Source organism: Telopea speciosissima, chromosome 4, assembly GCF_018873765.1.
Source record: "Telopea speciosissima isolate NSW1024214 ecotype Mountain lineage chromosome 4, Tspe_v1, whole genome shotgun sequence".
NCBI classification, from domain to species: Eukaryota; Viridiplantae; Streptophyta; class Magnoliopsida; order Proteales; family Proteaceae; genus Telopea; species Telopea speciosissima.
Genome location: NC_057919.1, coordinates 11,004,355 through 11,028,693, shown reverse-complemented (window position 1 = coordinate 11,028,693; position 24,339 = coordinate 11,004,355). Strand labels below are relative to the sequence as shown.

Genomic DNA, 24,339 nt, shown 5'->3' with positions numbered 1-24,339 from the left:
CACAAAGAACAATGAGGCCTATCAGGCTTCCTTGATTTGTGGATCAAAACTTTCATTTGTGAGGATAATGAGATGATCTACTGTTGGCACTCTTGGTGTTAGTTGGACTGTTAGGTTAGCATCAATGCCAGGGGAAGTAGGAACAGTAATGGTATCCGGTAAATGTCATGTATTAGACCCTTTACCCACTAGTCAATACCAAAATGTGACTTACCACTCGATGGGCGCTGCCTGATACGAGAGACTTGCTACTCAAGCCATATTGCCAATAATCGGTACTGTGACTGTGAGGGATGACGATTTTATCAGTATTAAGTTGTGCAATGAAATCCACACCTGTGCTGTTTGGCCCCCATATGCTGGTGTCAGGGTCACAAGATGTAGTTTTAACTGCAACATCCATCACTTTTAGAATTCAAATCCTTTCCAATTTCCCTAATGGTGCAGTTCGGGGCTGAGAGAACGAGACCTGGCAGGCACGACATCCAATGGTCCAAGCTCGATTGACCTAGTTTTTTTTCTTCTCAACCTTGGCACCATTGGATGTCTCACCTGCCAGATGTCAACCTCTCAACCCCGAACTGAACTGCACTGCACTGCACTTTTAGGGGATTGAAGAGGATTTATTTTCCTTCTTTTAACCAGTACTTAATAGGCTATACCCTTGCCCATATCAGAGACAGACCCAGGTTAATAGTTTATGCGAATTACGTCCAAAAATGCTACTCTATCCACCATTCCAACCACAATTAGCAATAACAAAAAATAAAAGGTGAAGGAATTCAATTAATGTTACACAGTAAATGGCTGGAAAACATAAGGTTATTTCAGCTTCCCACCCAGCAAAATTCAATTGTAATTATACGTTGTAATCAACCACAGAGCAGATTAAACATTACAGTAACACTGGAAAGCAGTAACTCATGGGGTAAATGTCATACTGATGCCAAAAACTCGATTTTGGAAGACCTTATAGGGTTTGCTTATGGGCCCACACAAGTGTACAATAGCCAACCAAAAGTAGAGGAAAAATGGCAATTCTGCAAAAATAACAAAGATTGCAAAAGGGAAGTAGCAAAACATGTAATAAACAGAGTCATAAAAGTGCTACTCAATAGGAAAGGACACAATGGAGATCAGTATGTACTGTAAAAGGACAAACAAGGAAGGGTATATGAAACATGGACAAACTAGGCTAGAGGAAATCAAAAAGATAAGTTAATTATATGAGGAGAAGACAGTTGGGTTGTCTTCAACCTCTTGAAGGTGCAGGTCAGCAGTAGGAAGGGATCTTCAAAGAGGAGATCTCTCTTACGAAAACCTCAATGGAGTTGGGAGTTCAGATTCGAGCCGCAACTAGAAGTTATCTCCATTCAGATATCAACAGACTCGAACAACACATGAAGAGAGAAGATTCAACACCTGCAACTACACTTGGCAGTGAAACAAGAACCAGGTCTAAACTTGAGTTGTAACTCAGAAATGATGAACCAATCGGGAGCAGGGACCCAGGGTACGAATCGCCCTAGGGATAGGACACGACACACCCAATTTTTTGGGTGGGAAGACTAAGAATGACAGAGACAAAAAAACTCACATTTGCAGTCCCATGTTAACGCCTGAACAGGGAAGGAATAAGGAGAAACTGAAATAGAAAGAAGAAGAAAGAACAAGGGCGGAGAGAAAACAACTAAGAGAGAGAGGAAGAAGATATCGAAGAGGCAGGAGGAAGGTCACACAATCTGCTATCATACCAATCTGGTACCATGAACAACTCGAATATTATTCATCCAAATCTGGTACCATAAACAACTTGAATATTATTCATCCAAATCTGGTACCATAAACAACTCAAATCTTATTCATCCAAATCTGTCTAAACGTTGATTACAAGCTCGTATTTAAAGAGGAAAATAAAAAACTCCTAACTAGACTCTAGAACTGAAACAAACTCTAAATCAAACTCTAAAATTATAAATGGAAAGGAACTCTAGCCAAAGTAAAAGATTACAAGAAAGATAAATCCAGATAAATAAATAAATTATAACCTACTCGACCAAAACTAAATTGGGACCTGATTCTTCTCCATCTGGGCTCCCAAATGGGTCTGGGCCTGTCCATGTAAGTGCTCCTGCATCACATCCCAGATTCAAACAAATTTACTTGCAATAGACAGATGTGTACAGAGGCAAATGGCAAGAATGGGTCTAACTATGAAAAGTATGTTTGTGCATGTATACAATGTAAGCTGGTAAGAGAAACTCGCAGTCCCAACTCCCAAATAAATGTACAGTAATCATACTACAAAAATATATATATTTTTTTTAAAAAAAAGCTGAGATCTAACCCATGCTGCAGAACAAGATATAGAAACAGATGATATGGCTAAAAGAACATTGACCAGACCCTCGAAACAACTAATTGTTTTTTTTTTTTTTTTTTTCGGGGCATTGGGAGGGGGAGGGGGAGTTGGGAAGAAACAACTGATTGCTTGTTTACCACTTAATTGGGGTTCAGATAAGAAAAGGAATATGTAAGATGTCTCCTCAAAAATTACAAGTATTCCTTGTGCCCATACAAGCAGATTCCCTAAACTGTAGGTTTGGATAAATGTGATGCAGTGAGGTTGTGACCTCAAATTAGTCCTACACTAGAAGAGAACATTTCGGGGCAAGGTGAGCTCAAATTAGTCCTGCATTAGAAGGTTCAAAATATTGGGTAACATGTGTACGATGTACGTACATGGATTTTCCACCGTAGGAGATCATGGAGAGCGGATCAGCAAAAAAATTTAGAAGATACACAGTGAGAAAAAAAAAAAAAAAGGTGAAATATACTGCATTAGAAGCAGAGTCTGCAACTGCTTGAGGAAGACAAGTTCCGGACAAGGACATCAACTTTAATGAGGACCTCAACTCATCAAAAGAGGAATTCTATTTGTAGAAACTACAACATCATAAAGTAAAGCAAAGAAAGGAAAAAACCAGCAGCTTAGTTTCACTCACATTTGGCGACCATAGATCCTTCGAGGGATATTTCCTAACTATCGCACAGCTGCCGACCATTTATCACAATGCTCCTCATTGACCAAACTGTAGTTGTTGAGAATAACCAACTACCTTTCTCAGTAGGGGTATAAGACCGATCAAAGCAATCTGAAGGTGTTCTGAACTATTCAAACGAATACTAACTTGCCCCGCACCCCTGTTATTCAAATTTGCCCGAGCAATAATGTTTGCTGCACGTCCTATTGGTAGTTGAGACTGTACATTGCATCCAATTGCAAGATCTCCATGCCAATCCATAATAGAAAGTCCAAGAGTCGATAACATACGACCCAAAGGATAGTCTTTATCTCTTAAGGTTGCCTCAAGACTGCCTCCATAAGCCACATCACCACGACTGGTCATTGCACCCCCAGTCATAACCAACCGGAACCATTTGTTAACAATCAATTTGTCTTCAACCTTCACTCCCGCTGATAAGGCATCACCCAGCTGAGTAACTGAGAAACCAGCTGCTGTCTTGTTGTGTTTGAAGTTGCTAAATCTTGTCTCACTGCGCAAAGTATATGCCATGTCTTTTCCAACAGTCTGCATGTCAAAACCTAATGAGGTTGCTTTCCCTTCCCCATGCTTGACAGAACCAGCTAATTCCATCTGGATGTTAGCCTCTTTCTTATCCTTCGTAACCTGACCAGAAAAGGACAAGGGTATTTTGTCTTTAACCACAAATAATCTTTCTACATTTATACCCTCATAGCCAACATCATGATCCCAACCATGAGTTTCTAGAACTGGCCTCACAAGCCACTGGTTAGAAGAATCCAGAAACCGGTATCTGTGAGTGGGATTGTCTGAATCAAACGAAGTTGGCAAGGCCAAATCAGGCATCGGAACTGGCACAGATGCAGCTCCTCCACTTTCTTCTTCAGCATTCTCATTGTACTCATTTGGCAAATCCTTAGCAGAAGCTGCCATTTTCTTTAAAAATTTACGCCGCTTTCTCTCCTCTTTCAGTTGTTTCTTCATAAAAAGCTTCTCTCTATATTCTAGCTCATCAAAATAAGCCTTCTTCTGTGCTCTACTCAACTTCGCCAGTTGAGCCTTGGTCAATCGCTTGAAAGGTGGCAATTCATCATAATCTGTCTCTTCATCTGAATCTGATGCCTCATCCAAGTCCTCATCAAGAGCATCCTCATCATCGCCAAACTGCTCCTCAGGCAGTTTCAACTGGGGCCTTGATTGGAGAAGGGATGACAAGAGGAATGGTAAAGGTGGTGCCCTAGATCGAGTCACAAAAGGCCTTCCTGGGGGACTATCTTGCATATTTAGAAGTGTGTTTGCCTCAGCCAGAATCTTTGATGCAAAGGAGAGCAATAACAAATGAGGCTTCCAGACTTGACCATTTGGCAAGACTCTCTGCCCAGCCCTGTTTGTTCTGCATGCAGAGTGATTCTCCACTAATGAAACAGGGTTCATGAGTCGCATGTCCCCTGCTGCTTGACGAATGGCTTGCTGAACCACATGGGAACGCTGGGTTACAAACATCTCATAACTTGAAGCAGTACCATTCGGACCATCAGGAGGTGCAGAAGCTGCATGGGTCAGAACTACAATTGCATTGAACCAAATAGATGGTCCAAATATCTCTGTAATAGTTTGCAAAAGTGGCATATCACCAAAATCCCTGCTTTGCATGTCCAATCTATCGAGATACAAAACAATATCTGGAGGTGTCTTCTTGATGAAACGCTTAACAGAATGTAGGATCTTCTCATTTTGACGTTGATCTGACCAGGAAGATAGGAGGCCAGGCGTATCAATCACCCGTACCTTGATCCCCTGAACCGTTCCAACCACATCCTGAACCTTCTTAGTGCCCATGTCGAATGCATCAGTGTCGAACTTGACTTCATCAAATATTGAATTGATGGTTGCACTTTTACCAACTCCTGTCTTTCCAATAACCATGATTGTGCACGAAAAATCAAGGGCTTCCTGCCCAGCTGCCTCAAGCTGCTCAGCCATTGCACTTGCAGTGTCAAAGCTAAAGGCACCAGCACGAGTTGTGTTTCTCCCTCGCAGCTGTTCTGCTAACCCTAGCCTGTATAGTACCTGAGCAACAACAACATTATGGGGAGTCTGACCAAGCCGATGAGCAAGACGCAGAAACTTTACCCGGATCATCTGGAGTTTTTCACGAGTTTCATCATTCTCCTCAGCCTCACCATTCATAGGGTCTTCAACAAGTTGAGATTGACGCACAGGTATAGATCCATTTGCTCGAGACTGCTGCAGTGCACGATGAGCAGCTCCCAACAGTGGCGCACTCCCAAGGCCAGCAGGACGAGGTGGAAGAGGAGGATTTGTGGAACTTTCAGTTGATGAACCAACATTTCGTGCAGACTGAATTTCTGGTCCTCTGTTCTCAACCTTTTTGGTTTCCTGAGAAACAGGTTCCTCCACCACAGTATGGCCAGATGAACCTTCTTTGATATTTCTGTCAACAAACTGAGGCTGAGAGTCGTGTAAACCTTTTGCCTCTGGTTCAGCTGCACCGGCTTTAACAGTATTAGATTCTTCCACAGACTTCAGGATTTCAACTTCTCGAGTTCCAGTCTCAGTGAGAGAAGGATCTTGTTCAGTTGAAGAGTTCTTCAAATGTACACTCTGGTGATCCTGGCCTTCCCCAGCCAAGTTTGCAGAAGGTTCCTGTAACTCACCACTTTCACCATCTTGATGCACAATCAATTCATCAGGTTCATCTCCATGAGAAGGCCCAACCACATCAGACTCCACCTGTTTGATCTTCACAGCATCTGCTTTTTCAAAAAGAACAGGTGATTCCTCGAAACTCATGTCATCCAAATCCCCAGTTTCAGATTTGTCAGTAACTAAATCACTCCTTCCTTCTGCCTCAGTCCCGTCCCTAGAAGGTTCTGCATCTCTATCAGCCAAAGTGTCTGAAACGTCCCTCAACTCAGCTTCTGAAACACCACCATCAAACCTCTTTGATTCCACAGGCAAAACTTCCTCGGCATAACGCTCCACATTGCCAGTTTCATCTGCAGGGATAATTTCATCAACAGGCTCCTCCAAAACCAAACCCGTGATCATCTTCTCAATAGCGAGCTGTTGTTCCCCCTCCTGAGACAGATCATTGCCCAGATGGACAACAGCTTCTGCATTACCAACCGAACAAAAATTATCCAACCCATTTGATTCCACGGGCAAAACTTCCTCAGCATTACCTCCCACATTGCCCAGATTGACAACAGCTTCTGCATTACCAACCGAACAAAAATTATCCAACCCATTTGATTCCACGGGCAAAACTTCCTCAGGATTACCTTCCACATTGGCATATCCATAGGCGACTCCAATCTCATCAACAGGATCATGACGTTCATTGAGTGGAAGCCCGATAGCCTCTTCAAAATTTTCCATCTCATGGTCTCCGTTAGGCATTCCATTGACTACCAAAGAACCAGAATCTCTGGTCTTGTCTACATGTACCTCCCATTTAACAGCTTGATCCGCATCAAGATTTACAGGCGACTCCAGCGAATGAATTTCTTCTGAAGCCTCCACAAAAAGTTGCCCTTCAGAATCCTTCGATTCATGAAGCCCATGAACATCTCTATCTCCTACTTCGGGATTAGAAATCCCATCTCTGATAGCCAATGTTTCTCCAAAATGAGATTTACCATCGGTTGCAACCCCATTTTCCATCAGTTTTCTCTGACAATAGCTTCAAAAACCCTATGATCACCTGAACAAGTAAAGAACTTCTCAAGGAAAAGAACTACAGCTACATGGAGATCAAAACCCTAGAATAAAACATACGACCAGCAAGAACTGCTCTATCAACAAATGTACCACCGATTCGCAGAAACGAATAATAATTGAAAATTCCAAAAAATCAAAACAAAAAATATTGACACTGATTCTGTCCGTTCAAAGGAAAACAACAAAAAAAAACAAGATAAGTTGAAGGTCTCAAACCATACAGGTCCATGAATTCCGTTTTATACATTTCTTTCCGGTATTAGCTTTTCATTTCTAGGGTTTTCAACGAGTGATAAAATGTTTCTACAGGAATTGAAAGCGAACAAAATAACGGAATTAATACATAATTATCGAAGAAAAGAAGATCGAACCTGGTTAGATAGAGAAGAAACAGAGTGCTCGGCTTGTTGCAGCCACAGATATGGGAGGAGAGAGAGAGAGAGAGCAAGAAGGGGGTGAAAGAAAAAGAAGATTAAAGATGTATTTTCTTGGCAGTCCAAAGCGGATATTCTCACTTCTTTTTCGCTCCTCTACCTATTCGGCTAATCCGCCAACCTTATGAATGGCCATCGATGCATCAGCTCTGCGGATAATAGCAGTAGTAGATCTCAACAATGGCAGAAAAAAAACATAATAACACAGGACTAATCGATAGATAATGAAAGCTCGTGATTTAGATCGAACGGTTGGGGTTTGCTTCTTCTATTTCATATTGAAAAATGACGTTAGGTTTTTATTTGATCTTTTTTTCCACTTAAACAGTTTGCTTGATAAAATACCTATCCAATTTCCAATCTTAAACGTAGACCATCAGATCCATCGTGGGTTGTTCACTTTCCAACCGTACGATGATGATTCAAAATAATGTAGGCTTTAAACCTTGCGAGCCAGTGTAGTTGTACCCTAACATGTCAGGTGGTTGGAGCTAATAATACATATGGTATGTGACAAACAATTTTTTTGGATGATAATATGTATTTGATCAGAACATGTTGAACACGTGGGTGGTGGGATACAGGTTTCGGTAACCATAAAGTGAAATTTGATCAAATTATCGTACACAGTATAGAATACAGACACGACTTTCTTAAGTCGAATGTTAACTATTGTGTTAATCTCCTTAGGAATGAAACAGAAATTATAATCGAAAACACCAATCTTAGACTTATTAGAAATTGGGGCTCCTGTATGGCCACGGATGAGCACCACAATAGTGTCTTGCTAGTCTTCTAATATCCAAGAAGCGTCACAATTGAGCTTAAGAAAAGGATGGGTAGGGGAACCCCATATTTGAGGCAACTTAGCTATTAGAATGGGGTCCGGGCATGGGTCTTTGATTACCTACTGTGATTGAAGGAATCCTCTATGAGCTCACTATAATCTCCGACTACATCTACTCTTTGCAACCAAACACATATTCATGCGGTGATTTTTTTTTACCCTGAGTTAGAGAGATTGAAATGATACCATGACCACCTTGATGACACAGAGATCTTTGAATTTTCCACACAGATTTTAAGGTGGAAAATTCTTTTAAGGCTAAAGGAAAAAACCATGAGACCTTGTCTAGGTAAAACTTCCACTATAATAAATAATGGAGTTACAAGATCTTTTCTTTAAACAATACTAGGTGCTACCAAAACAATAAGAGAAAAATACTCTCTTGAGTTACAAAGCAATTTACCAAACAAATGTGGATTCACAAGGTCATTATACTCTCACCTTAAAACCCGTCATGACAAATACGGAAAAGCCTCATTAACTTCTCTTCTTCTCTTGATAGAGAGAACATTGTCATTAAAACCAAACTACACCGCAGAAAAATGATTTGGTTTTGATTTAATAGAATCTCTTCCCTGTTTGGTTTTGATTTGCACCACAAAACCTGTTTGGTTTTAAACCGAATAAGGAACCCAAAAAACCGATTAAAAATCGGTACCTCTTAGTCAAATACTAGCCATGCATCAATTGGATTAATTAATAACATATAATTGACTTAATAAATAATAATTATTGCATCATACTTGAAACATAAAATAAGTAAAATTTCATGGGTTAACTATATAGTACATTTGTTCAAGTATGAATTGAAAACAATGTACTGTTAAAATGGATTAACAAAACCCTACTTTCTAATAGAAGAAATAAACAAGAGGGGGAGAGAGAATGATAAACAACATGTGGGGTAGCACCCCATATGGGAAGCTGATCCAGACTCAGAAGATCTCCGAGAAAATAAGAGGGGTGTAGAGAGAGGGAGAGAGAAAGAGAGAGAATACGAGTTTAGGTGCGGGGAAGGAGATGAAGTGCTCCATGGGACTACCCCTCAGCAATAGGTGGGACTGGATATGGGGGATAGAAAGCATTTAGGGAAGGGAAAAAGGTTTTCAGTGGAGGGGGAGTTACATCTAGGTTGCTCAATGGAATTGGGAAGCGTACACTGCATTTTTTTAATCAAAATTCTTCTGTTAATGTTGAAAAATTTTGTCAAAATTTTGAAAGAACATACTTATCTTTCAAGCTGTTGAGACTTCTAACAATCTTTGCTCCACGAACTCTTGGGGATCCTGTAACAAAATATGCTAGCAAAAAATTGACGAGTTGAGTCATGCCACTTGACACTCTCCTTAAGATCGTAGACACCCCTAATGATACAACCGGGTGAATCGCGAATCGTTCTCCAAGATAAAACAACTCAATGGCATCTTTAATATTCGCGCACTCGACTACTTGAGTGCTAACCACGTTGTGCTCAAACCAAAGTAAAACACACAAAACAAGTTTAAGTTAAGGGACTTAAAATAAGAATCGCGAACCTTGAGAGAAGTTGAAAACCTCAATACCTCAATCCGTTTCCGTATCCGTGTCCGTATCTATTTAGCACTATCTGAATCCATCCGAAAGCTAAACGGATACGGATATGGATAGGCTATAGCTATCCGAAAAGCTATATTACATGTAAACGGATAAAATATCCAATCCATATCCGTGTTCGTATCCGTTTAGTACTATCTGAATCCATCCGAAAGCTAATTGGATGCGGATGCGGATATAGCACTATCCAAGCTGAATCCATTCCGTTTACATCCCTACTTAAAATCAACACTCACCCATAATTTAAGGGGAACTTGGTAACCTCAATTCCTATAGGTCCCATCTATTTATAAAGGAGGAAGACAAAGAGATAATTATTTGTCAAGAAGAGGAAGAGATAGAGCCAATAGTTTAAAAACTTCTAGAAAATACAACTGAAGTGAACTTTTCAATATGTTAACCTTTTTTTTGTTTTTTTTGAATATATGGAAAGTCATGAGAGAAGTTGAAAAGGTAGACATGTGAGGTTTTTGAATTTGCCAAAGTTTTGAAATATTAATTTAAATGAAAAACAGTGAACATTTAAAGCCGGTCTTGAGTAAAATGAACCTTGAAGATATGTTTGGAATTCAAGAAAAGAAAAGAAAAAATATAAAAGACAAAAATCATGATGAAATAAAGAAACAATGATTGATTTATGTGTCTATTTCTCAAATTCGAAATATGAAACAAAGATTGATTTGTGTCCGTCTCTCTCCTCAAATTCAAAATATTTTGAATTTTTTCTTCTTTTCTTGCCTTCACCTCTCATATGTATGTGCAGAGAAACTAAACTCTTTTTGTGAGAATGGATCATTGTACGTGCACATCTTAGAGGCAACCACATGTCCCTTTTTTCATAAATACCCCTCCTCTTGTAAATGGCAAAAATAGGGTATGTGGTTGCCTCTCATATGTATGTGCACCTAAGGGTGTCAAATCAGCTTTACCCCGACAAAAAAAAAAAGGGGTAATAATTTGGTATGGTATCGTATTTGATACAGTAAGTCACACCCCATTCTGATATCGTATCGAGTATGGTACCATTTTCCCATATCTATACCTATACCGATATTGTATAGTTTTGGTTTATTGTCCAGGTTTATTTGATATGTATTCAGTATGGTATATGGAATTCATTATACGGTTTCTTATATTATATATGTATATATATATATTAGAATATATAATATGAAATAAATTATATTTAGTATGCTATATTCTTATATATATATATATTATACTTTTGATGCATATATACTTATATATTATTTATTGTATATAAATTAGTTTTTTTTTTTGGTAAAGATATATAAATTATTATCTATATATAAGTATATAGCCAGTAATAAAATATGGTACTGATATTTGATAATTTGGTACGATATCGGTGTGTGCCGCAAGTATCAACCTCCATATCGATACCATATCATACCAAGTACAGTACCATTTTCCCATATTAGTATTAGAAAGAAACAACCTACATCAAACAATAGTAGTGCTTGAATTGCTTTGGTTCGGATTGTATCTACCTGTATGGTTGTATAAGAGACTACAATCCCACCGGAAAATGTTGGGTTTCATTTCCTTCCAATATTTGTTTGTTCGGAAATCTTCTCCAGGTACGGTATGCGTAATTCAGTATGGTACCAGTTTGGTAAAGGGTTTCGGTACAAATTGACACCCGTGCAGTAATTCAACAAATTTTAGGAAATAAAAAAAAAAACACCAACCAACTTCAGAGAATGCTTCGGACAACCAAACACGTGGCCCAACACAACCAGAAAAGAGAAGGATAGAAAACGAAGAAGATCACTATTCGACACCCAAAGAATTGAAACAAAGAGGCTGTCTTTAAACTTCAAAACTTCAAACCCTAACAATTTTCCTTATTTTTCTACTTTACCATGTCTTGTAATAAAACCCCCAAAACCCATTCTTTCTTTTTCAAATCTCACATCAGCAGCAGAAGGAGAAAAAAAGGAGAGAAGAAGAACTAGAAGAAGACGAAGAAAATTGGAAATCATCATCTTCTTCTTCTTCTTCTTCTTCTATAATTCTGGACAATGGGTGGCCATGTCTCCAAACAGGTGCAGCGCCGGAAGGCGCTCTCCGCCGAGAAGAAGCTTCTTACAGGTCTGCAACAAAACTCCAGCAACGAATTCCCTGGTTCAGACTACCGTCCATCCGATAGGACGAATTGGATGCAAGGCCTCAACCCTCAGAGAATTCACATAAACCAAATCGTTTGGCCCGGCACCCATGACTCGGCAACCAATAAAATCGGCATCCCATGCATCTCTCGTCCCTTTGCCCAGTGCCAATCTCTCTCCATCTACCATCAGCTCGTCAAGGGCACCCGAGTCTTTGACATCCGAGTCCAACAGGATCGCCGGGTCTGCCATGGTATCCTCAAGACTTACAGCGTAGATGTCGTCATCAATGACATCAAGAAGTTCCTCGGGGAGACCAAATCGGAGATCATAATCCTCGAGGTACGCACCGAGTTCGGGCATCAAGACCCGCCCGAGTTTGACAAGTACCTAGTGGATCAACTCGGTGAGTTCTTGATCCACCAAGATAACCGAGTTTTTGAGAAGACCGTGGCCGATTTGCTGCCTAGACGTGTTATATGTGTATGGAAGCCCAGAAAGTCTCCTCAGCCCAAGGCCGGAGGCCCATTGTGGAGTGCCGGGTACTTGAAGGATAGTTGGATCAACACCGACTTGCCATCGACCAAGTTTGATAGCAATCTCAAGCATTTAAGTGAGCAACCGGTAGTGTCGAAGAGGAGATTCTTTTACAGAGTGGAAAACACAGTTACACCTCAGGCCGACAATCCGGTCGTATGTGTTAAGCCGGTGACCGGTAGGATTCATGATTATGGGAGGCTATTCATTGCGCAATGCTACTCTCATGGTTGTGCAGATCGATTGCAGATCTTCTCGACGGATTTTATCGATGACGATTTCGTGGATGCTTGTGTTGGCCTTACACAGGCTAGGATAGAAGGCAAGGCCTGAGAACGTTTAAGATCATGAGCTGATGAAGTTTTTGTATTCTAATGGAAGGGTATATGTTGAGTGTTAATTTGATTGAGAAAATCTTAAGCAATGCTACCTTCTACTACATTTAGTTCAAAGCTAGGAAAACAACACGGAAAATTATCTCTTCCAGTACCCTGCCCGGCCTAATTCCTCCACTGCTTGTAATAAGGGGGTGGACCCACCCGAACAAAGGTAGGGAGGTCATTGCCCCCCTTCCCCTTACTGGGGGATCTGGGTCAGGCAGGGAACTGGAGGAGACAAAGATCCGGACAAACACAATAATAATAAGGTACTCTGTGTGGAGAGTGGGCCTGGGCTCTTCTTACCTTATTGAATGGGCTTTCTCCAAGAGTATTTGAAATCAAATGGTCCAGGACAAATTGGAAATTTTGGGCCTATTGGATTACCATGGCCCACGGGTGGTTGCAACTTGCAACCATGTAATATGACCTGGCTAGACTCTGGTAATATTGTTTCAAGGTGTAGGCTTAGGACCCCTCCATCTCAACCAATAACAGCAGGTGGTGCTGAATTCTAAAGTACTTCACGGACACAAAGCCAGGTTGTGCTGGGCCTAGGTCAACCAGGTTTCTTTGGTTCAGTTTTACTGTCATTGCAAGTTGCACAGTATTAAACTTATGAGAAAGAGTTTTCAGTCTGGAAGCGTGATCCCTGCACTAACGCAGAGCCAATGGGAGAACATAAAAGCATCAACAAGTGCAGGATTTTCGCCTTTCATGAGGTGGTGCGGTCATTTCGCCCCAACCTATGTCTACGTGCAGGAAGCATACTCAATCCTTTTCCCCTAACTTAAGAAAAAATAATTGAAGCTCAAAATGCTACTATGCACTCTTGTCACGGTTGGAAAATCAGGTTTTCTTATTTGACTCATCTTTCAAAAAAACCTGGTGATTTGGTCTTGTCAAATTCTCAAATCCGGTTGAAGTGAGTCACGTATTTTTTAATGCAATATGTATGTATAAATTGGTAAAAATAAAAAAAAGGAATAATATAGGAAAACCATAAAAAATCAAAGAATTACATATTGATACATTTTGAGTTTGTACCATAGAACAATAGAAGGGAGACAAAGAGTTGAGGGTTTCTTACAGTTTTAGAATACATATTTACTATTATTTTACTCAACTCAGTTTCTAAGTGAACCGGTCATATGATTTTTTAAAAACAATTAAACTCGCCAAGTCTGTCATGACTCGGGTTAAAATATTTATTTGACTCAATTATTTGAGTCTTGTCATTTTTAACCTGACCTACCTAATCTACACGATTCTTGATTAGATATTCTAAAATTTTGTTATAAATCTGGTTTTCCAACTATGAATTTCTTGTAGGTAATTCATCGAATATCTTGTTTGCATGTGCCAATCAAATTAACTTTGTTCAACACCTTCCATGTTAATTTTTTTGGGTAAACGTGTAAACCAAAATTCATATTCACATCAATCCCATTCAGTTTGATTTCACTGCGCATGTTCTCACTGGTCCCTGTGGTAGTGCATGCTACACGACTACGACTAGGGAGTGAACTTTTGTGTTCCCCCCCCCAAAAAGGAAAATTTCACAGACACCCCCTATAAGTATAATAAATACCACAGATACCCTAAATATTATCAAAATATCAACCTTCCCCCTGACGTCAAGAATAGTTAACACCCAAAGTTGAAATATCCAATATACCCACTTAGTTATTTAAATAAAAAACTCTCGACCTCTCATTCCATGTTCTTCCCCTCTTCTTCCATAAACGGCTGAAGAACTCGTCCAATAACTCTTAGTCTCAGTATCGCTTGTGGTTAAAGCTATAAAATCCAATCCCTTTCACATAGAGGAGTGCATTTCCAACTATAGAAGAAGGTGGGTGCGCCAATCCATTTCTAGATAGCTCTTTTGTTCAGTTCTTCTTTTGTTTTTTTTTGTCTGTCTTATTATTTTTGAAACTAGATCTCTAAAAGACTACTCTAATCTTAGTCTTGAAGATAATGATAGAGAAAGAGTTAACAGCGTCTTAATTGGACAAACCTAACGGAGTGGACTAAGTTGAATTAAAGTCGTAATACAAGAGATGTCTGTGATATTTTGACAATGTTTGGGGTGTTCGTGATATTTGATATAATTATAGGGATGTCCGTGAAATTCCGCCCCCCCCCCCCCCCCCCCCCCCCAAAAAAAAACACAAATCGGTATCGGTGGATCCCGACGCTCTTCTCCCAATTCGACTCCTGTCTCTCCCTCTCCCAACTTCCTGAATCCTCTCTCTGCTATCTTTGAGATTGTCTGAACCACCTATTCACCATCGCGAAGGCGCACCCGTCGGCCGTCGGTTGTCGATTCTCCTGGAGGTAACGTCTAGTTCCTTCCTTCCCTCTCTCTTTCTCGGTGACGCCAAATTTCTGACGTTTTCCTAATTTGCAGGTTTTGTGCTTCGTCCTTACGGTTGTGAAATTTCTGAACTCCATTTGTTTCTAAGGCATCCGACATCTCTTCTGTAGGTACGTCTCTCTCCCTTTCTCTCTCTCACACTTGGTTCCTGTTATCTCGATGCCTCCTGCGTCTGAGCTATTGCTTCCTGCGTATATGGTTCGTCTCCTATTTCTGTTAAAAAATTTGAGGGGTTTTGTGGGGTGCGATGGGGATTTCCTTCCTGCTTGGGGGGAGGGTGGGGGTTGTATGGATACGATGGGGATTTTTTAACGATCTATTGCTTCCTCCTTATATGTCATAACGACTACTATTTGGTTGCTTTAGAGCAAGAGAGGGGATAGGAAAGGGGGGGGGGGGGGAGGGGGACATGAAGCAGCCATGATAAAGAGCTGCACAACACCACTTGCAAAGAATTTGCTGCCGTGTTTACTCGCAGAACCCAGAGATTCAACGCATTCTGCATGTTTCCTCTTCCTTAACCACAACTTTGATCTTAAAATAAGGGTGATTTTTTGTTCTTCGGGTGCTCAATCTTTAAAGAAGTTCTAAGGTTTTCCCAGTCTATTGATGGGGTTGTCCTGGGTATAGCAGTGTGCTGCCACATCTTCAATTGCCTTGTGCATGTGCAAGAACTATACTCTGTTTCTGCTGTGGGTATAAATTATTTTATCATATCAACCTAGCTGCTGGCCATGGTAGCATCTTTTATCTTGTAGGAGATCCGCCAATTGGGGAACTCGCTTGATGATCTCCCAATCTGTGATTGCGTATGGGAAAACTAATAGAATTCTGAGCTCCCCTCGAGATTCTTTACCCTCCCCCTCCCATCTTCCTTCAACTATAAAAGAGTGTATTCTTGAGCTGGAAGACCTCCCAAGACTTTGGAGGATGCTAGGATTAGCTCATGTGTGTGTTCTTAAATTGCTCTAGTTTTATATTATAGCTACCTTTTCCTCTTTAAAAGATTCCAATTTAGATACTGGGTGTGCAAGAAATGGGATATTCAGTGGATTGTTGTGTGAAAGATCTTATGGATTGTCAGTGGGTCAAGGATAGAGGAGAAGCATACTTTGATGGAGAAAGTGGTAGTCATGGTTTCTGGGGTTGTTAGTGAAGAAAGGCAAATCAAAATTGAACTAGAAATGTACGTGAGGTTAGTTTTTCATGGATGGAGAGTTGCCTACTATTTTGGAACTTTTGACTTGGAAGGTGCATCCCTTTTTTTAGTTAAGATCTTTTGAAATGCTTATCGTTATACTTTCCACTTTCAATGACAAATTGATTCTTGTATAGAAGGTTGTTTATGGAAAACTAATGTAGGTCCAGGTTAATGAAGTCCTAACCTACAGTAAGATCATAGGAACTGATAATAGTGGCCTTTAATCGATGGTTTCAGCAATAAATAATGACCTAACAGTAGGTGAGCAGCAAGGTAAAAAACACTTAAAACTCTTGACAATGCTTAACAGTATCTTGATTGATGTCCAGCCACAGGGAAAACAACTAGGGCAAGTCTGGTCTATTGGCTGACACAGAAAACAGACATAATATTCAGGAAACAAAGTGATTACAGATTTAGTAACTAGAGAACCCTGATGGGACTGACAACCCCCTCGAGTGTAGGTCTCCTAAGGCTGAACAACTCTTCAAAATTGCATCAGAAGAATTAGAAGGTAGGGGTCCAAAATGGAAACTACTGTCCTTGGACATATCCAGCCTTAATCAACGTGAAATTAAGGTCAAAGGAGAGTCTAGGGAAGGGTATTACAGAGCTAAGAACTGGGCTGAAACAGATGCTTGGATCTGAAGTTCTTGAAGATTGAAGTTCCCTGCAATATAGCAACAGCCAGTGGAGCCACAGGTGTTGTTCTTCAGTCTTCCACCAGAACTCGAAGTAGCAGCAACAGATCAGTCTCCTAATGTCTAACATCAGCAATCAGTAGTCTCAACAAAGCTTTGAGTGTCTCTCAGGGATGGGTCAATCACAGAATATCAAAATAGAAACTAATAGAAAAACAGAAAATAGAGAAGAAGGGGATGGATGGTTTGAGCCTCTCACTTGCACCTAGGTCTGTCACCTCACTTAAGACTCTCTCCTACACTGCTTTACGCAGTCATTGGGAAAAACGAGAATTCAAGCTTCATTAAATTGTATGGAGCACTAAAGGCTCTTATAATTATATATTGTTTGATAGCAATTACACAAAAAGGAAATAAGCTAAGCTAAAGAGTCCCACGCATGTTGTGACCGAAATTTTCAACTGAAATATTGAAATTTCGATGAAACAGTGCATTTTTGTGACCAAAATGAGCGAAATTTTGGTGAAACATTGCCGATTCTGGGTTTTGCCTCATCTTTCATCTCGGACATATCAAAATTTGCGAAAGTTTGGCGAGTTTTTGTTGGAAATAATTCATCCAAACATACATATTAACATATGTAAATAGGGGAATAGAGTACTTATCTTAATTGTAGACAAAACCGGAGTTGATGACGGCAATCTCAAGCACCATGTAATGTGTCATGAAGAAACTTAAGGAACCGGTGGGGCTGAGTCGTGACAAAAGTCACTCTCCTTAAGACTGTAGATGCACCTTATGGTGCAAACGGGGTCCTTGCGAATCAGCCTCCAAGATAAAACAACACCCCAAACATGAAACTATGTAGTAGGGATGCACTTCGCTTCCTAGGCTACTAAGGGCACGGAGAGTTGGATTCAATTGGATTTAAACAAAGAAGAGAGAGAGCCAAATAAAAAATGAGATTGTCTCCAATTTTTAGAGAAATGGGCAAGACTTCTACTCCCTCAAGGGATGTCTCCAGAAGATATGCCTACAAACCATATCTTTTCTCACAAGACTTGTTTGCTGACCTTTCAAACAAGTCTTCCAATTGATCCACCTATTGGTCATTTAGGTGTCTATTAGGAAAAGACAAAACCCTTAACCCTCTAATAGTTGGAATCATATATATGTTAATTAATATAAATTCCAACAGTTTTGACCAATGGTCTTGACTCTTGACTCCTCCACACTTAGGTGCATATAGTTGAGAAACAATTAGTAAGATATTGGTTGAGTGAGGACTTGAAGGGAAATTATTTTCTACAACAGTAGATGATGCAAGTGCGAATGATAACCCATTTTGACTCTTATTTTTATTATTGCTGTTGTCGTTGGTGCTCTTGGCATCGTTTTCATGTTTTGAGATGGGTTTTCGTCTTAGGTTTAATATCCAAGAATGGACCAACAATCTGAGTTTATTGTCTTAAATGGATGCAAGGCTCGAAGTTGAAGTATAAGGCGGATGTTCTCACTGCATCAAAGCAGGCATTGGCGACACCTTGCTTTTGTGACAAACACGTTGTGACACGTAGAGAACCGACTCTTCTGTTCCCGGTGAAGAACAATGGAAGCATCTCTCCTGAACTCTTCCATTTGGGAAGAAATCGAGCGCTCAGAAAAGTAATAGTAATGCAAATTTCCTTCCGTTTAATCTCTATTGGAAATTTTAATAATTAGCTCTTAAACGCTGTTTGTATCTATGTTTTAATCTATTTTTCTGTATTTATTTTGTTCATCTGATATTTCTGTCCTACCTATATTGGTGGAAGAATCACAGCGTAAAATACTTTTTGTTTTCATTTTCTGTGCAAGTCATTATCTCAAATTGGGAATTCTTTTGGAAGAATTTTAGATTTCGATGTTGTTTCATTTGGTTTATATCTTATCATTCATAAGGAAATGGTTACTTAAAAAAAAGAAGCAAAATGTTGATACTCGGAAGAAATTGATATTTTTTGCTTTTTTAGTAATATAAGCGACAGCTTTCTTCCTTTTCCATCTTTTTTCACACCTAGCTGTGAAAAAGAACTCTGCCCAGGAGTGTGGCTTATGCCTGCACTCCCATGTGTCTGTCTCTCTCTGGACAAAAACTATACCTTTAATAGTTACAAACATAATGTCGATTCCCCTTAATTTGTTGCACCCATTAATTGAATTTTTCTAACTTCAGCCCAAAATTTTAAAAATTTAATTGTGGTCAGCAGAGTTTTCTAGTTTAATTATATTGCAAAATTATGGATTTTACATGTTTCTCATATTTATTCAATTACTCTCTCTCTCATTTTGACTGCGCGCACACACACGCACAATATCTGTAACAGAGAAAACTGCCGAATTGCTGGCTTTATGCATCAATTTTCTATATTTGTCAATATACTTATTCCCCTCATTTGAAGTCCCGTTTTTTCCCCTTATGATAAATTTTTATTCACATTAAATTTGTGCTATCACTAGCTATTATACACAATACTAAAATTTAAGTTCCTTGTGAGTTTGGTCGGAGATGAATTAATCCCTTCACCTCTGAAATCTTCATTAAAGTAACATCAATTTTAATATGATTGCTTCATGCCAAAAGGTAGGTTAACCCTTCATTTATTTTTCTTAGCCACTCAGTTAACTTCTTCCTTTAGGTATGGATGAAATGCATTAGTGTCCCTGACAATTTCAGCTTAAGGCACGGCACGTCTGTGTTTATCTTGTTTACCCCAATTTTCTTCTTCCCCTTTGATGTATAGCCAAAAGATTTGTATTTTTCATTTCAATGGGCATATTTTTTTTGGCTCTAGTCTTCTTTATATTCTAAGTATGCAGAATATTTTATCTCTATGTTATTTTTTATTTTTCAACAGTTTAAATCGATATTACTCATTAGTACCAATAAACTTTGTTGATGTTCTATTTGTCCATTCAGTTTCTTATTTTTCTGTCCTCGTCAATCCCATGACAGTATGTCTTTCTTTAGGAAATATGTTTTCCAAGTGGATAGCTACTTCAGGAGCCCCTGAATGTGGTCATATTGATCTATGGTTGACTTTGTTTGGTATAATTTATTACTTTTTTACCATTTTCTATTACTGTTAATATTTTTTATTTTTATTTTTATTTTCTTTCTGCAGTTTTCTCGTGTGTTGTATGTTTGAGGAGGCGGTGTCTCTTGCTTCTTCTATCTTGAGGCATATTTGTAATTCAGATGCACCAATAGATGAAATTCAACTGGAGGATATGATGGAGTCTTCTGGTATGATACTGGTTCAGTCCTTGAAGGAATTGGGGAGGTAACTTAATTCTTTTTTCTACATTTTCTCCTATGAATTTTTCTTCATGCTTTATCATAATTTTCACTAGGAGAGAGGGGAGGGAGGGTTCAGTCCTTAAGGTTTTTTGGTTAGGTGTGAAGTTGGTGAAAGTGTAATAGTATTTTTTTTACGGGTTTTTTTTTCAGTTTTCTTCCAACCACACCTCATTCAGAAAGTCTTTTTTTTTCCCCATACACTTCACTTCACTTCATTTTGCCTGTTAATATTTTATTTCCCTTCACTTACTAACCAACAAGGCCTAAAGGAATTGAGGAGGTACAATATATGTTTTCTACACTCAGCTCATTCTTTCTCCTTTGAATTTTTCTCTTCTCATCCATCGTCATAATATTCACTATGGAAGAGAAAAAGGGTGGGGGAGAGACCTGATTCTAACTGTGCTTGCATTTGGTTTTTCAAGTAGTTAGTTGAACTCATGTTGAGTCATTGAGAAATCAAATCCAATTTATTTTGAGTTCAATCTGTTGTTGATAATGAGTTGTAAATGTTCCAAACCACTTTATTATTGTAGCTTTGATACTCCCACTTGTGACTAAAGATATTTTCATCTCCATTCAAAACCAACATGAATGTTGGGTTTGATCTGGCAGGTTTTAAGTAGGTAATTTAGATCTTGATGGAGCTTGTTTAAATTGAATTACACATGATTGTGGTTTGAAGTTTCAGTTCTTAGGGTTGGGATGCTTTTGATGATAAAACAACTATACTTGGCCCGAGGACCTGTGAGTTGACAATGATCCGAATTCGAATCTGTTTATTAATTGGATTATATAAAACTGATTATTAATCCAATGGATCAACCATGGTTGTCAACAAGGCAACCTAAGTTGACAATTATCCGAATTCGAATCTATTTATTATTTGGATTATATAAAACTGATTATTAATCCAATGGATCAACCATTGTTGTCAACAAGACGACTTAAGGCGATGAAAGGTTGCCTAGGTGCCCTAGGCATACATGCTATGTCTCTTATTGCATGGCTCCTATGGAATAAAATTGTCTAGTTGAATCTAATTTATTGCTATCATCCTTCTTTTTCAATCATGCAGGACACCTGAAATGCTGAATGAACTTAAATTTCTGTTCGGTTCTGTGACTGCTATACCCGTTCAAGTTGTACTTACCGGGTATCTATTCATCTCCCCTGGATGAATTATTTATTATTTTACCATTTAGGTTACTCCTTTGATGTGACATGGATTTTTGAAACTTATCGATGAATTATTATTTTACATATTTGGAGGGAATTATGTGGCTTTGAAGTGTTCATGAAAGTGGGTATTCTCTTGCACTTTTTTACTTGTCAGGGCCTGCTTCCAGATATCAGAAAGTTCTTGTTCTGGTCTTCAGGAATTCCTTTCAGAGTTCTTGAGTAATTGGCGATACGTGGATGGCCAGGCTGGACAATTTGGGGATCATTATGAAAGATATGATGGACATTCTGTACTGGGAGTGGACAAGTACCTGGAAGTTGTGGAGGTCTACACCATAACACTTCTTGGGATGGTTTTAAATGAAAAAGATGTTGCTATATCCTGGTTGGAGAAAGCTGAATTGCCTGAGGAAAAACGACAAGTAAGACATGATCTGTTTCAGACTGGCTATTGCTATATTATGTTGATGAAATCCTGCAGAGGTATTGACACCACACAACCATAGTTGTTAATGAGGCTAGGCAAAAAAACCAAGGAGACACCAACAAGGCACCTAGGTGACGCCGTGACAACTATGCACACAACTACCCTGTATTTTGGCCTCTTGTTGAAGGCATTGTTTTTTTTTTTTTTTTATAAATTGTTTATTATTTTTAGAATTACAAGTTCAAGGCATCTGTAGATTAATTTCCTTTTCATGCTTCCAGTTGGCAAGTGGATTGTGTTTAATCAGCTGGTGTGGACCATATTGATGGGCATTAGAAAGTTTGCAGATTTAGAATAGTAGAGTGAGAGACCTTACAAAGTCAGCAGATGGAGGATAGTATACTTATTGTTCTGCTATTTATTTCTAAAATTCGATTCATGTTCTTTAGTTGGTGCCATACTTTGCAGGAACTTTTGAGAAGATTATGCTCCTTGTATTCTCCATCAGCCACCAAATCATCACGAGCTGTGGACTCACTTTCGTTATCAGAAGTAAATAAGGCTCATGCTGCTTTTGTCAAAGAGAGAAGTATATCTGAAGTTGATGAATCTTTGAGATCTTCAAAAGCTGGATATTCATCTGATGGGATGATTGGAAGAAAACAGGGCCAGGCCATTCTAAAACTTTCAGAACGGATGCACCAATGCTTCTGGTGGTCCCGTACTGTCAACCTGAAGTTTGGGAATGCTCGGTTGGTCTTAACTCATGGAAAGATTGTGCTTTGGAGCTCATTAATTGTTGTTATTTATTATGTTCTTCGGCAGAAACGGGTTACTTTGAGGCGGTAAGATATTCTCCTGTTGCCATTCTACTTGTATATTTCAAATATGGAGCACCAAAAGGTCATGTATGAAATTTAGTAAATGGGATCCTAGATTCAGCATTTTACTTTATGTTTACTTCTTGTTCACTTCACTGTGATATGGAAAGACTTTATATAAGTTCTGTTGGGGGATTTCTGCATCTTTTCTTAAAGGTTCATTGTAATATGATTGTGTATCGTAGAAAAATAAATTATAGTCATACCCCAAAATACGGTAGGTGATTTCATGTTCTTATTGAGTTCTCCCCAGTCCCCTCCAAAACAAGCGGATGAACTCACTTCATTTATGACTCAAAAGTTGCTGTTGACTTACTCTTACATTTGATTAGAACCCCTCCTGATAAATGTATTCATTTTCATTCATGTCCTAGACAAGGAGCCACAAAGAAACTAGTTTTGCTTGGGTCTGGAACTTGACTTAAAGGGCATACCCAGTGCATGAGGCTCCCGCCACTGCGGGGTCTGGAACTTGACTTGACAGTGCCTTTTTTTTTGGGTGCCCGGTGGGGTGGGGGGGAATAAATCAAATTTGACAGTACTGAAGAATCACTTCAAGTCATCTCAGTTTGATCCTGATCTACTCTTGCCTTCATGTTAGCTTGTGAACAAAAAATGCTAATGGTTTGAAAGATAGGCATGATTGATAATGTTTAATAGAGGTATGACCACATCAGATTTGTTTATCTGTTTTCTTTCAGGATTGCTAGCAGGAAAGTTTCATCTGTGAAAAAAGCGCTGGTAGATATGTGGCAACTGGCATTTTCTGTCCAGGTGAATCCTCTGGCAGCCGTCCAACCTCTCCCTGTTGCAGCACGTGGAAGCAGGTGATGAGCCATGTCATATGATGTTTCTTAGTTTTAAAACTGTCCAAAACCTGGAAAAAAGGTGAAAGAATCAGAAATTCCATATCTGTCCTCCACTGCCCCCTCAAAATAAAATAAATTAAAAAAAAAATAAATTTGTTGCTGACCTTGGGAAGAAGGAACCCAAAGCTCAATTAGATACACCATGTGTATTCAATATTTATAGTTACCAAATATTGTATTGAGGATGTAGAAACATGAATGCCCATCATTTAGTGGATTTCCCTCAATAACTTTGCTTTATTGAAAGAATATTACTTGTGAATTTATGATCTAATCATAATCTTTTGCTGGTTATCACCTTGGAATTATTTAAGACATTGAGCCTTTTTAAAAAAAAAATTACTATCAGTAATGTATTATAATGGGGCAGATAGGATGCGTGGTTATAGACTGATAGTCCTGAAGCTAATCTGGAATATTTGCATAACCTGAATAATCCTTAGCAATTTTTCAGGCATCGGCAGAGAGGTGGCTTTGAAATGGTAATAAATTATCTTTCAGGTAGGGATTGGATAATATGATCAAGTCAACCTTAGAAAACTTCCCTGTTTACGACATGGTAATTTGGGTTTACGATTCCTGCAAATGTCTGAACATGCTTTAGATTGAAGTATGTTCTATGTAACCAGAGTCCTGGCATAGAGAAACTGAGGGGGAAAAAAATAGGGAATGGATGAGAACGAATGGGAGTTGGGAAAGAGCCTCCG

General features: G+C 39.1%; 3 protein-coding genes across 6 annotated transcripts; 2 read left to right on the top strand and 1 right to left on the bottom strand.

Moving 5' to 3' along the window:
* Positions 1-2,908: 2,908 nt before the first annotated feature.
* On the bottom strand, positions 2,909-7,321 carry LOC122657457 (translocase of chloroplast 120, chloroplastic-like). The gene is made up of 2 exons (XM_043852163.1): positions 7,163-7,321; positions 2,909-6,774 (listed from the first exon to the last, which is right to left on the bottom strand). The coding sequence occupies exon 2, from the start codon at positions 6,732-6,734 to the stop codon at positions 3,081-3,083; it is 3,654 nt and encodes a 1,217-aa protein (XP_043708098.1). The 5' UTR covers positions 6,735-6,774; positions 7,163-7,321; the 3' UTR covers positions 2,909-3,080.
* Positions 7,322-11,681: 4,360 nt separating this feature from the next.
* On the top strand, positions 11,682-12,692 carry LOC122659706 (PI-PLC X-box domain-containing protein DDB_G0293730-like). The gene has a single exon (XM_043854811.1). It carries the CDS (start codon positions 11,711-11,713, stop codon positions 12,665-12,667), a length of 957 nt encoding a protein of 318 aa, XP_043710746.1. The 5' UTR covers positions 11,682-11,710; the 3' UTR covers positions 12,668-12,692.
* Positions 12,693-14,991: 2,299 nt separating this feature from the next.
* Positions 14,992-23,691, top strand: LOC122660507 (protein APEM9). Of its 4 annotated transcripts, none has more exons than XM_043855841.1 (8): positions 14,992-15,051; positions 15,125-15,197; positions 16,176-16,253; positions 20,098-20,256; positions 21,352-21,429; positions 21,610-21,877; positions 22,351-22,727; positions 23,465-23,691. In XM_043855841.1, the coding sequence occupies exons 3-8, from the start codon at positions 16,207-16,209 to the stop codon at positions 23,592-23,594; spliced, it is 1,059 nt and encodes a 352-aa protein (XP_043711776.1). In that variant the 5' UTR covers positions 14,992-15,051; positions 15,125-15,197; positions 16,176-16,206; the 3' UTR covers positions 23,595-23,691. The 4 variants fall into 4 exon arrangements, with proteins under 4 accessions (XP_043711776.1, XP_043711775.1, XP_043711777.1 ...); XM_043855840.1 differs by having other exon boundaries at positions 15,020-15,051; positions 15,125-15,201; XM_043855842.1 differs by lacking the exons at positions 14,992-15,051; positions 16,176-16,253 and having other exon boundaries at positions 15,125-15,201.
* The last annotated feature ends 648 nt before the right edge of the window (positions 23,692-24,339 follow it).